Source organism: Lampetra fluviatilis, chromosome 49 (assembly GCF_964198595.1).
Source record: "Lampetra fluviatilis chromosome 49, kcLamFluv1.1, whole genome shotgun sequence".
In the NCBI taxonomy this organism is placed as follows: domain Eukaryota; kingdom Metazoa; phylum Chordata; class Hyperoartia; order Petromyzontiformes; family Petromyzontidae; genus Lampetra; species Lampetra fluviatilis.
In genome coordinates this window covers 3,017,243-3,032,312 of record NC_136323.1, presented here as the reverse complement: position 1 = coordinate 3,032,312, position 15,070 = coordinate 3,017,243, and the positions used below count along the sequence as shown (strand labels likewise).

The window sequence follows — 15,070 nt, the reverse complement described above, 5'->3', positions numbered from 1 at the left end:
TGAGGGCTTTAAAAGCCGCGGTCATACGACTCGATACCTCCCACGCAATAGTTTCAAGTTTCATTTCAAGTTCATTTATTAGGTGTAGCCCTGTGAGTCATTCGGCTCTTGAATCGGGTGCAACCGCAACAAACAAAAACATGAACAAAAAACATCTTAAAGTGACTAAGTGCAAACAGAAAATCCGAGAAAAGACAGCAACATATTGCTGAAAAATCACCGTACACCAACGCTGTGTGCAAAAATCCCAGTGGGATGCAAGTCAAACAACAACAACCACAAGACAACTGAGATTAAGGCCATCAGTCTAACTCTGTACTACAACCGAAATTTACCGCGAGTCGATTTCGTATAAAACGACTTGCAACCAATTGGCGGCCACTTCCGTCCTTAATATTGAGACCACGGCGATGGTGGACAGGCGTGATGGATCACTTCTCATGATCGTGAAGGTCGATCGCAGCAACTGCCTTTTGGTGACGGGGAAATGCCTTCATCCAGCAGTGGATTGACCATGGCAAGCAAGAATTGATGGCGGCGAAGCGTCCCCACGTAAGATGGCCGCCCACTACCCGAGTTAAGTGACGCCCCCCCCACGTAAGATGGACGCCCACTAGCCGAATTTGTGACGCCCTCGCTCCCCCCCCCCCCCTTTGTAAGATGGCCGCCTGTTAACCGAGTGTAACGCTCCCCACGTAAGATGGCCGCCTGTTCACCGAATATGACCTCCCACACAAGATGGACGCGTGTTAACCAAGCTTAAGTGACGCCCCCCCACGTAAGATGGCCGCCCGCTCGCCGAGTTTTAGTGACGCGCCGTGACGTCACGCACCCCCCCTCTCCTCTCCCCCCACCCTCAACCAGGCCGGGCAATGATGGCGGCGCGCTGTGGGATCGCGGGAGGTCGCGTGGGCTCGTGGTGGAGAAACAGGAGGTACCCCCCCCACCCCCCGTCTCCTCCTCTTCTCTCTCACCTCCTCTCTCCTTCCTCTCACGTCTCTCTCCCCTCTCAACAACATCGCGAGCTCGGCTCAGGAGGCCGACGGTTAAACGCCCGCACCATCGGCAGGAGAGGCACGTGTGTCGTGAGGGGGGGGGGTCACCGCAGTGGCGGGTGGCGCAAAGGCGAGACCCGTCACGTGAACTGATCCACGCGGGCCTCCGCCTAGGTCGACTCAGCCTCAGATGAACACTAGTGTTACTGTACCAGGCGGCCGTGCGTGGGGCTGGCCACCCCACCGCTCCCCATTTGCTCTTTTGGCTTTAAGAGGCGGTCCTGTTTGGGGCTCTAGGGGAGAGCTTTGCTGTTGTACTGCAACTGCGTCCTCGCCCCGGGTAAACAAGTCTGTTATTTGCATTACCGGCTGAGAAAAACCGGTTTGGCTCGCATTAATATAAATGTCTAGATTTTAAAATAACCACGTTTTAACTTTTGTACCTGCCATGGTGTGGTGATAATCGGCAACTCCGAATTTAAAATCCTCATGCTGCCTTGCCTCTGTGTGGTGGGGTAAAGTGTGAGTACGTCCACCTCTCCATAGCTGTCAACCCATACACGGTTCACCCCGTATTATTGTGCAGGGAAATCTAGTAGGACAATGTTTTGTCTTATTTGTTTGTGTTTCTCGCTTGTGATGACACTTTGTGGGATGAACGTTGCGATTTATAGGAGTGAGCAATAAGGGCTGAATTGGTCTGTAATAAGATATGGCACTGATATGTATGTAGCAGTGTGTAGTGTATCATGTAGTGTATAGTGAAGTGTATAGTGTAGTGTATAGCAAGGCCGTAATTATAATATATTCAAATATGCTCAAAATATCCCCCCCCCCATATATTGCTCTCTTGCCCCAATGATGCAGAGCCACTGTGAGATGCACGCCAGATTGTTTTATTTTAAAGAGGCGTTTCCGATATAACCGGGTCTCGGCGTGGGTACACTGAGGTGGGCACGCTTTTGCCCAGTCTGCCTGCATTACAGCTCCGTTGTTGCATTAATTCCTCCATAAAATGTTTAGCGAGGATTAAGTTAACGTCGTCATTGTCGTCGTTTCACTTGTGGAAAGGTTACAATGGTGGTTGTTCTATGGATGGGAGCGTTCCCCACCATGTGAATGTGGAACATCCACCACTGACTCAGTTCTGCTGAAAAAGCTGAGCACGGGCCAAGCCTGAACTGATGTAAAAAGACATCAGCCGGGTCACGCTGGGAGTGGCTTGTAGGGGTAGGTTTCCCTCCTTCAGAGCATTTTTAAAGGGGCTCAAGTCGATTACGTCATCGGTCACGTGGCTCAGCCGTGGATCGAGCGGCACGAATCCTGATTGGGGTTAGCTCAGCCCACTATCCCTCCTGGGTCGATAAAGCGAGTACCGCCTTGTGGGAGAAGTCAACGGTGGTCGTCCCATGGATAGACTCGCCCACACCATGAGTTATTCAGAATTTCCACCACTTGCTCGGCGTTGTAAACAGGAGATGAGCATCGCCTCAATGCTCTCTTGAGTTGGAGATCACTTGGAATTTGTTTATTCCGACAAGTTTTAGCCGATTAACTGAACTCCCCCCAGCCGTACTCAGAGTGAATGTTTCGACGTTAAAGTCTTGCCCCTGTGACCGCCCCCTTTTCCAGGTACGGCCTCGGCTTCAGGCGCAGCTTCTGCGAGGGCAGCGGCCACTCCGGGGCGCCCCTCACGCAGCCGCTGCCAGGGCTGCCCCTCCCCGTGTATGCCCAGGTGACGGGCAACGAGACGTACGACACACACGTCACCACGTTGGGCAACGGACTCAGGGTCGCGTCTCAGCACAAGTTCGGCAAGTTCTGCACAGTGGGAGGTGAGAGAGCCGTGCATTCAAGCGTCCGCGAAATACCGGGGTGAATTTCGGCGTGCGGTGACCCGGTTTATATCCGTTTTCCTTGACACAAACCGGTTGTATCAAGCGTGGGAGCATGGGAGTGAGACAAATATACCCCGTGTAGCCTTGCAGACTTTTGGGGGCAAGTGCTGTTAGCGAGCACCTATGAAGGCCGGCACGGCACACGAGGGGGTGGGTTGGCAGCACCACGCTCGGCCGCCTTTGTCTCCCACAGTGACGATGTTCACACACCACACCAGGTACTCTTTTGAGGCTGAGTCGACCTCGGGGAGGCCCAGGACTGGTTCAGATATATTCGTCACTGGTGTTGGCCATGAGCGAGAATCGAACTCGGGTCGCCGGGTTCGTAGCGCAGTGCCCTGACCGTTGCGCCCAATGGCGGAGCCAAGATTTTCAGGTAGGGGGGGCAACCCCTCCAGCAATGAAACATGATAGAGGAGTTGTTAGTAAGTAAGGACTTGTCCCTTGGCGCAGCCATCGATCGAGGGTCGAATTCGAACCGTGTGTGATCGGCATCGCGCTCACTGAAGGTGTTTGCCTTCAGGGAAGTTGTGCACTGTATACGCAACTGCGCACAATTCTGTGAGTCACTTATAACTGCTTTGCCGTTACTTATTGCCAATTATGGACTCAGACTATTGTCCTGTCATCTCATAGAGTCCCTGGCACGTAATAATATGCTACACAGTGGCAGTGGGGGTCGCAAAATGCTGATTCATTACTAATAAACCCCAATTATGGATTTCGATCGGATAATTGGGGGGCATGTGCCACCCCACCCCCCCCACTGGCTCCGCCACACCCAAAATTGTGTACATGTTGAACCCTTTCGTCAATCCACTGCTGGATGACGGTCGCTTCTCGTCCGTGTGAGCGGTGGGGGTTATTTGACCATATTCTGCATGGGTTTGTGACCTCGCTGCTCTGCCCACTGCTGCCAAATAGCATAACCTCGTAAGCAGCAGCCGATAACAGCTGTTTTTTTGTTTTATGCCAACCCCCCATCCCAGTACTAGCCAGGCTCGAACCTGCTTGGCTTCCGAGTGTGATGGTGTTGGACTTGCTCCGGATGATTTGGTCTTCAGCGGGGTTGTCGTCATCTGAACCACCGTGACATCATTGTCCCACCAGCAGGGACGAGCGCTTGTATTTGTTGTGCTCAACTTCCAGTGATCTTCGATTTTCTTTTGTTCTGCAGTTTTGGTGAATTCCGGATCGCGACACGAAGTGAAATATCCTAGCGGAATCTCCCACTTCTTGGAAAAGCTTGCGTTCTCTGTAAGTTCATCACGGTGGTGCGCGGGTGTGCCGCTGGTTTCCGTTCACGCCGGGAGTGTTGGCGCGGTGGTTAGCGCCTTACTGTGTTACGAACGCAGCCACGGGGTTACACTCCCAGCCACGGTTAACATCAGTGGTGAGTGACACCTGAAGCTGTCCTGGCTTTCTCTTAGATTGACTCAACATGAAATGATTACCCACTGTATTATGTAAACGACAGCACTGCCAAAACCAAAGGCGGCCGGGCGTGGCGCTGGCAACACCACCCCCACTGTGAGCCATGCCAGCCTTCATAGCTACAGAACTCGCCCCGTCAGTCTCCGTTGAAGACTAAAAATGTATGACAGTGGGCTGCTTTGTCTTTGCACGCGAGCTAATTAATTTCAGGGAATGGCGGAGAGAATTGATGGGCAATTGCGATCCCTGCGTTTCCCCCGTTTCTCAGTCCACAGCCCGGTATGGGAGCCGCGATGAAATCCTTCACATGCTGGAAAAGCACGGCGGCATCTGTGACTGCCAGACCTCCAGGTGTGTACGACGACCCCCCCCCCCCCTCAAACACTAAACTCCATCGTCATCGCAAACGCATCAGCATTATGAATAACCGCGTGTATCCTATTCCATTTTCTTCACGCTCGAGATTGCCCCCCCCCCCCCTTGCCGTGTTTCCTGGTTGCCGGTACACTGGGCAGGCCGTGATCCACTGGGGACATTTTAGAGCAATGGTTGCCGGCAACCATCAATGGTTTGCCGCAGTAATTCCCACCGTAAAAATCCCGTTGCCCAAAATCGCAACAAATCTGAACGCAGCTCCCTCCGTGGACGCATGGTTGTTGGTTGGTTTCGTGCAGAAATGTTGTGGCTTAAACGTGAGATGTTGCTGCAAATGATTGTCTGAGCCGAGTTGAGCCTCATGAATGGCACGAATAACTTGGGTGAGGCTGCTCCGCCCACTTGTTGTCCGAGACAACAGTGGTGCTCTATTACAGACTGAGACAGCATTGCCCCTGCGTTCGCGTCGATTGAGACAACATTGTTGTCTGCGCTCGCCGTTCCCAGGGACACGACGATGTACGCCGTGTCGGTGGACTCGAGCGGACTGGAGACGGTCGTGAGCCTCCTGTCGGATGTCATCCTGCAACCGCGATTCACAGGTTTGTCCTCGTGTGCGCTCGTCGCACGCTACGCCCGGCTGGGTCTCCTCTCTCTCCGTCTCTCCCCCGGTGCTGTGTCCAGCCACCTCCCCGCACCACAGAAACATCATTCCCCCACCCCTTGCTTTCTTCTTACGCGTTGCCTGGCCTTGAGGAGGCCGGGTGGCTCAGTGGTCAGAGCCTCTGGGTTTGAATCCCGTGATTAAACTGGGTTCTCGAGTGCAGTGAGTTGATGGTGTCAAACCCGTTACCAGTGACTTACATGGAGAATCAGTCTCGCAAAGAGACATCCAGACTTGGAGTGAGACCCCCACAGACTTACCAATGACTGCACAACAAACCCTATAACGTTACATTTGGTTCTGCACTTTGGATAAATTAAGTGGCTTTGATGCACTGCTGGTGAAATATTTCCAAGGACAACGGACGGTGGAGAGTGTCTCGTAATCTGTGCGAGATTTTCCCCCGAACTTGTCGGTGATGGTGTCTGCGTGTCGGCTGTGCGCGTGGCCTCCAGACGAGGAGTTGGAGATGACGAAGACGACGATCGGCTTCGAGCTGGAGGACCTGGCCTTGCGGCCGGACCCGGAGCCGCTCCTCACGGAGATGATCCACGCGGTTCGTGTCTCACGGGCATCGTCGGCATTGTTTGGCACCGTGATCCAATCTTGCCATCGCCACACACTGTCAACGCGATGTTTACGTACCCGCTGTCTCTTGTCCACGCACCACAAACGCACACCAACACACAGGCACGTTCGCCACAAAGTTTGTGGTGATGTCACCGCAGTGCTTGTGCCAGGCTAGGTGCACTATCACAAAAAAAGTACGGAAGGCTCGCTGCTGGCAGGAGCTCACAGGAAAGATCCAGGTGTTATGAGTTGACTGAGATGACTGGCCAATGCACCACCTGTGCCAACTTGCTGCACTTTAGCCGCCCGGCGCTCTGCTTGTTGTTGTGAGCGTCGCTCCTCCGCCCTCCATTGTTGTTGGTGATCAACTGCCTCCCGACTGCCTGGGAGCATCCTTCACGAGCCTCCTCGACAGAGGGCCGATCCTGTGACCATCCCCCCACCCCCGCTGTGTGTCATCCGTGTGCGTGTAACGACCGTTGACGCGCTGCCGCACACGCCCTCTCTTCTGCGCTGGCGCAGGCGGCGTTTCGCGAGAACACGGTGGGGCTCGCCCGGTACAGCCCCGCCGAGAGCCTGCCCCTCATCGACCGCCCCATGCTGCACGACTTCCTGCGCAGCCACTACTCGCCAGATCGCATGGTGCTGGCCGGCGTGGGCGTCGACCACAGCACGCTGGTCCAGTACGCTGAGCGCCACCTGCAGGGTACGGACGAGGACGCGGGATGGCGCCGGTCGGGGGAGGGGGGTTTTGCTCGGGAGCGTCTCGCATCTCGTCTGTTCCGGTGCCCCGCTGCCGTCTGGTCGAGGGGGGACCCGCAGTGGCAGCTGTCTCTGTGTGGCGCACGGTGTACGCGGAGTGTAAACATCAGCATTGGGCAAAGGCGGCCGGGCGTGGTGCTGGCAACCCGCCAACCCCTCCTGTGCCGCGTCGCTCACTCATGGCACCTGTCCCAACAGTGTGTTAAAGGCTACACGGGGGATCTTTGTCTTTGTGCATGTGGCAGGCGTGACCCCGGTGTGGGGCGCGGGGAAAGGCGTAGACCCGGACCGCTCGGTGGCACAGTACACGGGCGGACAGATGAAGGTGAGTGGTCGATCCACTGCTGGTTGAAGGCCTCGCCAAGCCATCGTCGCCTCGCGATGATGCAGCAGCGATCCGCCTGGTTGCCACGCGCAAGCCGATTTCAACGCTCGCTCCTCCACGGCGGACGTCCTCTTGGGCACGTTCCGTCCTTTGACTGCCAGTCCTTAGCGATTCTCGACGCCTTAGCGACACCTTCTGCACAAGCCCACTTAACACTCCACAGGATATCTGCTTTGCGTTCGTTCCCTGGTCCATACAATCAACCCTCAATGCAATTCCACGCAACTCTCCACGCTTCTTCATGCCGGTTTCAGATGTTCCCCATTTTGTCAACATAAGCTTGGAGAAGCCGGTTTAATCACGGGTGGCTGAAAACCCGGATTCGAGCTCAGGAGTTTATCATCATCAGCTCTGAACTGTGAGCGACCCGGCGACATTTCTGGAGCCTGAGTTCCTGATCATCGCGGAGACGCGGCGTTCATGACGACTTGCATTTCTTTAGTCTTTTAGCGGCTCTGTGTGCTCCGCCATTGAATAGGCTGCGTCGTACGCATCGCTAACCTTGGAGGCATTCCTAACCCACGCCTCAAACCACTGTGGTTTTTTTTAAATTTATGAATAGCATTTCTACACCCGGGGCATAAACACGCACGGACACACGCAGATGACCAATGTGACACGGAGCAATGAGCGCAACCTTGGGCGTGCCCCTGGTGCACTGTGTAACCATGACACAGTTGCTTATGCTCTGATTTCTATTTGCTTCAATGGTGTACTATATTTTATTTTGATTGTCTTTTTCGTGACCCAGGTCTCTTTTGCCAATGAGACGCTCTCCTGGTCCCTTGAGTTCTCACGACCTAGTAAACAGAATCAACGTTACCCCTGCACTTTGTACATATGCTTGGTGGTGCAGTGATTGGCACATTGAGCTGTAATAAGCTCGACATCCCCAGTGTCATGCCCGGCTGCGGCTAACATCAGCGGCGAGTGATATCCAAACCGATCCCGGGCACTCCCCTAGGTCGACTCAGCCTTAAAACTAGTACCCTGGGGGCGGCATGCGGTGCAAAAACATCCGCGCCGGCTTGCGTAGGCCGCACGCTTTAACGGCACTTTCCCCGACCGTCTGTGAAGGCTACACGGGGGACCTTTGTCTTTGTGTCTCGCAGGAGGTGAAGGACATGTCCAACGTGAGCATGGGCCCCACGCCCATCCCCGAGCTCACCTACGTCGTCATCGGTCTGGAGAGCTGCTCCTTCCTGGTGAGCGCCGCCCTGCTCGCTTGAGCCGTCGAGGCATTGGCGCTCATTTCCTATTTACAGCCCTCGGCCCATTGGTGGCAATTCCACGTTTTTATAACGGGGGGACGAGGCCACCCACAGGACCAGCACCGTTGACTTAACCCCCCCCCCTCCCGTTTTCCACCCACCACCACCGCCGCCGCCACCTCCCTCGCGCGTGTGCCGGGCGCAGGAGGACGACTTCGTGCCGTTTGCGGTGCTGAACATGATGATGGGGGGCGGCGGCTCCTTCTCAGCCGGGGGGCCCGGCAAGGGCATGTTCACGCGCCTCTACCTCAACGTGCTCAACAGGTGTGAGTGCGCGCGCGCGCCGGCGTGCTTCGCCTGCGATGGCAGCAACTGAATGAGTGGCGGCCGCGAGTTAACCTCCCCAAACGATCGGCCCGTTTGGTGTTTGGCGCCGTCGCGCACGCCTCTCGCGGAGGCGCTGTGCTTCGCCGACGGGCATAGCCCGCCGGAGTTTCACGGTTGGATGGACCCACGCCGCTTGCGCCTGGCTGTGGCGAGCATTGAGCTTACGCGGCTGGTGGGCAGTTTTCATATTTGAGCCTCATTTGCAAGAGCGACCTGTGGCATCAGTCTTAAGGGTGGAGGGCGATTGCTGCTGCCGCTGCAAGAGCCCAAATTGGGTCGTAACTTGCGGTGACATTTTCTAACCTGATCAATTTGTCTTCTTGGTTCTTTCGGTAAAGTCACGTAGAAGGGAAGTAATAAAATAAAAAAAATTAAACATAATAAAATATTTAATTTTATTATGTTTAAAATAATAAAAATAAAACATAATTAAATATTTAATCTTATTATGTTTTATTTTTATTACTTCCCTTCTACGTGACTTTACCGAAAGAACCAAGAAGATGAATCCCTGCAGTCACGAAAGCTTTACATCAAAATTTGATCAATTTGGATGGGGATTACTGGCGCACAACGGCCTACTCTTGCGAAGGACGTCGGGAGGTCTTAAACGTTCCACCGTGACGCAGACTGCACGTTGCAGTGTTATTTCCATTACTGCTACGGTGAACACGCAGCGAGTTCGAATCGCGAGCATCTGTAGCGAGCGTGGCATGGCACTGTGTTGCAGGTTTCACTGGATGTACTCGGCCACGTCCTACCACTTCAGCTACGAGGACACCGGCCTCTTCTGCATCCACGCCAGCGCCGACCCGCGTCAGGTGACCACCGCCACCACCATCTCCTCCACTGCCGCCACCGCGTGCCGCACGCTCGCCCGTCGCTCCCGTCCCGCTTCGCCGCCTGTCCCCCGCGGCCTGCCTCTGCGTCAGCTTCGAGGAGTCCAAACAAGGCTGGAGCGTGGCCGGGAGTTTTGTCACAACTATCGGCGCGCGCGCATGCATCCGTGACCAAACTGGGCGGACGTGTGCCCGATCGTTTGTTAGGTCACGGGAGATCAGCAGGGTAGTGCTGGGGTGAGTGACCGCCCTGCAAGCCGGGTCCGTTGTAGGCGAACGCGGAGCTACGCCGTGGGCAGCTGTGGGCAGCAGAGGGCAGCAGAGGGCAGTGCGGCAACATCTGTTCTGTGCTCCCCCCACCTTCGCCAGCCCGCGTTGACCAGCGTGGTGAAGTATGGTCAGATAACGCCTGTGACCCGCAAGCCGTGGGAATGAATGTGACGATGTGCGTGTGTGGTCCCCGCAGGTGAAGGAGATGGTTGAGATCATCACTCGGGAGTTTGTGCTCATGGCAGGAAACGTCGGAGAGGTGAGTTCGGAGTGCCCCTCGACCCATCACGTAGCGTCGTAGCTCTGCACCCTTGGGGCAGCGCTGAGGCGTTGTTGAGAAGAGGCTGTCGGACTATTGACGAGTCCATGCCCTGGTCACACAAGATGCTGCTGCGGCCGTTTGGCTCTGCGTGGCCGGTTCGCCGGAGGTCGCAAACGGGTTTTGATTCCTTACTCGTACCCGGCCGCACCAGGGTCGCAAACGGGTACCCGTACCCTACCCGATACCCGGCTACCCGTATCTGGCCGGGTATCGGGTAGGGTACGGGTATCGGGTACCCGATTGTGACCTCTGGGATGAAGCCATGTTGCAGGAGCGGGTGGGTTGATTCTAGGAACTTGAATTGTGAGAAGAGACAAGACGTTGGGAAATGAGTGACAAACGGTGACTCACCAGTGACTCACGGCCTACCCGTACCCGGCCGCACTAGGGTCGCAAACGGGTACCCGTACCCAGCCGGGTACGGGTAGCCGGGTATCGGGTACGGGTATCGGGTAGGGTACGGGTATCGGGTACCCGGTTGCGACCTCGCTTCTCCCACGCCTGACATCCCACTCTGTTACTGTGTTCTTCCCATTGATGTCGATGATAACAATGATGAGGCTGAAGGTAATGGTTATTAACATTATTATGATTTAGCATGTTTACCCAGAAAAGCCTCGAGTCTCATGACTATTTTTGGAGGGTCCTGCCAAGTTTGCACAGTACGGGGGGAGATGATTGCAATGGATATTCCAATTGAGCAGTTGAGATGATTGCTGATGAAAGTGATGCTGACGACGACGAAGACTCCGATGGATAACGATCCTCGCGTGCTGGTGCAGGCGGAGCTGGACAGGGCCAAGACGCAGCTGCGCTCGATGCTCATGATGAACCTGGAGTCTCGCCCCGTCATCTTCGAGGACGTGGGCCGCCAGGTGCTGTCGACGGGGCAGCGCAAGCTGCCGCACGAGCTCTGCACGATGATCGGTGAGTGGCGCAGAGGCGGTTAGCGGTGCCCCGCCCGCAACGGAAAGATAAACGGGCAGTGGTCTGTCGGTCACGGTGCGTTAATGGTGGGGGGAGGGGGGGCGGTTTGAGCTCGCGGTGGAGTCCCTATGCGAGCCACCAACCCCAAGCCCCCAGGTTGTAATGTCACGCTCCTTTGGAAAAGCCTCACTCAGTCGTCTTTTTCATGATGGTCCTGGCAAGTCTTCGCAGTCGCAGGCAATGTTGTTGTTGCTATGCCTAATGGCAATTTAGTGAACGTATGCGAGCGCGGTGAGGTGCAACCCATCAAGCTACGTGCAGGCACGTGTGTGTAAGTATTTGTAGCGCACGTGTGCTTTTGCGTGCATCTGTGCCCGCGGTTACACGCGCGTCGCTTTGGGCGCGTTACCGTGTGCAACGCTTCGCTACACACGCGCGTCGAAGCGTGCGCTCGTTGACGTGTGCGCTCATTCACGTGTGCGCTCATTCACGTGTGCGCTCATTCACGTGTGCGCTCATTCACTTGTACGCTCATTCACGTGTGCGCTCATTCACGTGTGCGCTCATTCACGTGTGCGCTCATTCACGTGTGCGCTCATTCACGTGTGCGCTCATTCACGCGCCGCTGTGCTTTGTCGTACAGAGGCTGTGACGGCGCAGGACGTGCAGCGCGTGGCGCGCCGCATGCTCTCCGGAAAGCCGGCCGTGGCGGCGCTGGGCGACCTGTCCGAGCTGCCCCCCTACGAGCATATCCAGCAGGCGCTCGCCTCCAAGGATGGCCGCCTGCCCTACTCCTTCCGCCTCTTCCGGTAGTGGCGGAGAGAGGGGGCTCCGCGGCCCGACCCCGCCGGTGCTGCTCGTGTCCCGCTTGGACCGGTGGGGTGCGGGGAAGTGCCGCTGTCATGGTGGCGCGCACAACGGCTCGCTCGCCGGTGAGCTAAAGACGTTTGTTGTTAGGGGCGGCGACGGGAACGGGGGTGGGGAAACGGGCGGCACGTGGGCCGCCAACAGATCACTCATTTGGGATCGTAGACCGCAGCAATCGTCACCCCCTGCTGCGAAACCGCTATAAGCGGTGTGCGTAGCGAGCCACGACGCATTGTGTTACCGTGCGTGCGATTACAGGTTCACGATTGTTTAGTGCCCCGTGCCATCGGCTGTCGAGCTTAAAGTGGAAGACCGAGCGAGCTCCAGAGCGTGCCGCGGAGTGAAAGGGTTGAAGCACTGCCACCTGCAGGACGCGCGGAGTGAGAATGCACGCGGGAATCACCGAGGGATGCGTGCCCTCGCGTGCGCACTATGGGCGCGGTGAAGAGCGGCGTGCACGCGGCAACGTGGTTTTACACGGCGATCGAATGCCGAAGCTGTGCGTACACGAGCGTGTGAAATCAGCTGGTGAGCCAGCCGATTTTTAACTGTACACGCACAGATGTGATTTTGCTGAGCGCACAGCAGGACTGGGAGGCATTTGGCTCCCGGACCTGGTTTGGGTTCCCACGCGATTTAAATCGTCTACTTTCGGCCCACAAAGGCTTGGCTTGTCGTGAAGGCTTTCGGGCGGCACCTGGGCCTCCGCCTCGTGTTTCTATGTCGTTTTTCTCCCAAACGTAGTCCACTTGTGCTGTCGGACATCGCGTCATGGATTTTACGGGATTCCCGTTCAGAACTCTTGGTCAGAAGTTGCCGTTGCAGAACTACTTCTCCACCCCTCGGCACAAGAGGTGCCCAATCACATGCCCTGCAGTGAGTTTAGCATGGAACAAAAAATGCTTCAATTTTCAGAGCAGGACCACCTTAAATGAAGTGAAAAAAATAAATGATTTATTTTTGCTGGGCAGTCACCGGTGACCAGGCCTGCAACTATCAAGTCCGTTCGACTTGGGAATCAGGTTTCATCACTGGCGGCTGAAACCGGGATTCTATTGTAATGTTAAATGATTAGCTCATTAAGTTTGGGTCAATAATGTTGGTGAATTAAATTTTTGTTTTCAAATATAATTTTCCTCTTCTTACTGCTTGGCGTGGTACTGCTGGAGCCGCCGTGGTTGCTCTGCAGTTGTGTCGTGGGACTGGAAGTGAGAACACAACAACGCAACGCGTTCATTCAGCACGGAGGCTTTCACAGCCAATGGTACGAGTCACCGTTGACTTTTGCATTAAGCCCCCTTCACGATTCGGCAAAATCTGTCATTAGCAACCGACCACCACTACCCCACTGACTCCGAATTTCTGCATCTTGTCCTGATGATGCTTGATGCAGTCGCAAGCAAATAACGTCACATCCTCTTTAAGTCACTGCTGAAACGATAAGAATCGGAGCATCCTTACAATGCTTGTACACCACGTGACAAACATTGGCTCCGTCAGGTGATGGGGGGAGGGGTATTACGACACAGCAAAAAAAGCAATGAAGAATAAATTTCACGTGTTTTGTTGTAACAAACAATTCCCATACTCTGCGTGGGCGAGTTTGCTCGTTTGTTGCTGCAACGAAAGGAAGCGTTCGGAACGCGATGCGTTGGTACGGTCGCACGTTCGTTAATGTGTTAAGCGTGCAGGCCGACGTGGTGTGGCAGCTGTAAATGTGTGAAAACAGTGTTTGTGCGTCGCGTTTCCGTTGCGTTAGGGTTTAGTTTTAAGGCTGCAGGAACGTTTGATTCGATGTCGGGATATTAACGTTGTAGCTCGTGATCTTATTTTGTACCCGCCCTTGGCTTACGCTTGTGTTTTGTTTTTTTTAAACGTTCTTTTACTGGAATACAAAGGAGACGGTTACACGCAGGAAGCCGTATTTGCAATCTGACATTGGGTGCCGAAACGAGTACAAAAAAACGTGGGCCAGACATCGTGCTTTTGAAGCTGTTGCCGCGTCATCACCGGAGCTCAGTCGCTCGCGAACTTCAAATCGGCGTGGCTATCTGCACCAGCTCTTAGGCCAGCAGCGTGGCTATGCCGTGCCTATGCAGGTGGTGGCAGTCCACTGAGGCCCATGGGGGTTGAAGGGGCCTGGGTGCTGGGCTATTAAGGGGGGTAGATTGGACAGGAGGGTGGGGGGGGCCCATTTAATTCCTTGAATCCAGAGCCCAGACTACAGAGTCCAGTCACCCCACTTTACCAAGCAGTACGTGTGTATAAACATGCGAGGGCACAGCGTGGAAGAGTAGGCCACATGCTCTCGAGCAGGGTTCGTGATGGGTCCGACGTGATCTCGTGGTCAAACATGTTTGGGAACGGCTACTTTTAAAGGATGTTTGAAACCGTTGGTAATTGAGTTGTCGCACCGTATGTAGCGGGGGAAGGACAAAAAACTAAACACAGAAAGAAGTTCTAAAGAAATTAGTTTGTCAATCTAGATAATTTAAAAGTCCATAGTTCCAATGGCTTCCTAAAATCGGAAGGAAGAGCGTTCCAGATAACCACAGAATCGCATCTAAAAGCGCGATGTGGCGACTCTCTTTAATTGCAGTGTCTGTCAGTTACAATTTCATGAAGCGTCACTGCCCGTTTGTGCGTTCACTTTGTGTTGTTGCCAGCACGATGTGTGTGTGATGTACATGCACACAAAGCTGTTTTGTGCGGCATGTGGAGAAAAATCAACATTAAAAGGAAAGAAACACCAACATTGTTTGTCAGCTTCGTCCTGTTCTTTTGTCAATAATAAAACGTAAAACATGCACAATTTCTCAAACAAACTAAAGTTTGAGTATGACCTCAATCTGAATCTTTATTTTACTGTAAGAATCCGGTGAGCTATAAAGCTGTGCGTCGGGTGGAGGAGGGTGTACGACACACATTTTACTTAACACGATATGACCCAAAACTCAATTAACCAATCATTGGTCCGAAGCATCCAAGGTGTTAAGGTCAAGTTCTTGTTGGGTCTGTGCAGGAGGTCACAGCCGCTACAGCACAGCATGCCATAGGTGGGGGAGGGTGGTTAGGAATAGCGAACCTCGTTACCAGCAGCGCTCCGACCGGCCATGACAATCGGACGTGTAAAGAGCTCGTCATCAGGCGACCGGATGGCCTAG

The 15,070-nt window shown here is 54.6% G+C and overlaps 1 protein-coding gene across 1 annotated transcript; it reads left to right on the top strand.

The window, feature by feature from the left end:
- The first annotated feature begins 834 nt into the window (after positions 1–834).
- Positions 835–14,654, top strand: PMPCA (peptidase, mitochondrial processing subunit alpha). The gene is made up of 14 exons (XM_078877932.1): positions 835–934; positions 2,628–2,830; positions 4,071–4,150; positions 4,596–4,678; positions 5,210–5,304; positions 5,822–5,922; positions 6,459–6,642; positions 6,944–7,023; positions 8,196–8,288; positions 8,500–8,618; positions 9,412–9,502; positions 9,987–10,049; positions 10,895–11,039; positions 11,683–14,654. The coding sequence occupies exons 1-14, from the start codon at positions 873–875 to the stop codon at positions 11,850–11,852; spliced, it is 1,569 nt and encodes a 522-aa protein (XP_078734058.1). The 5' UTR covers positions 835–872; the 3' UTR covers positions 11,853–14,654.
- The last annotated feature ends 416 nt before the right edge of the window (positions 14,655–15,070 follow it).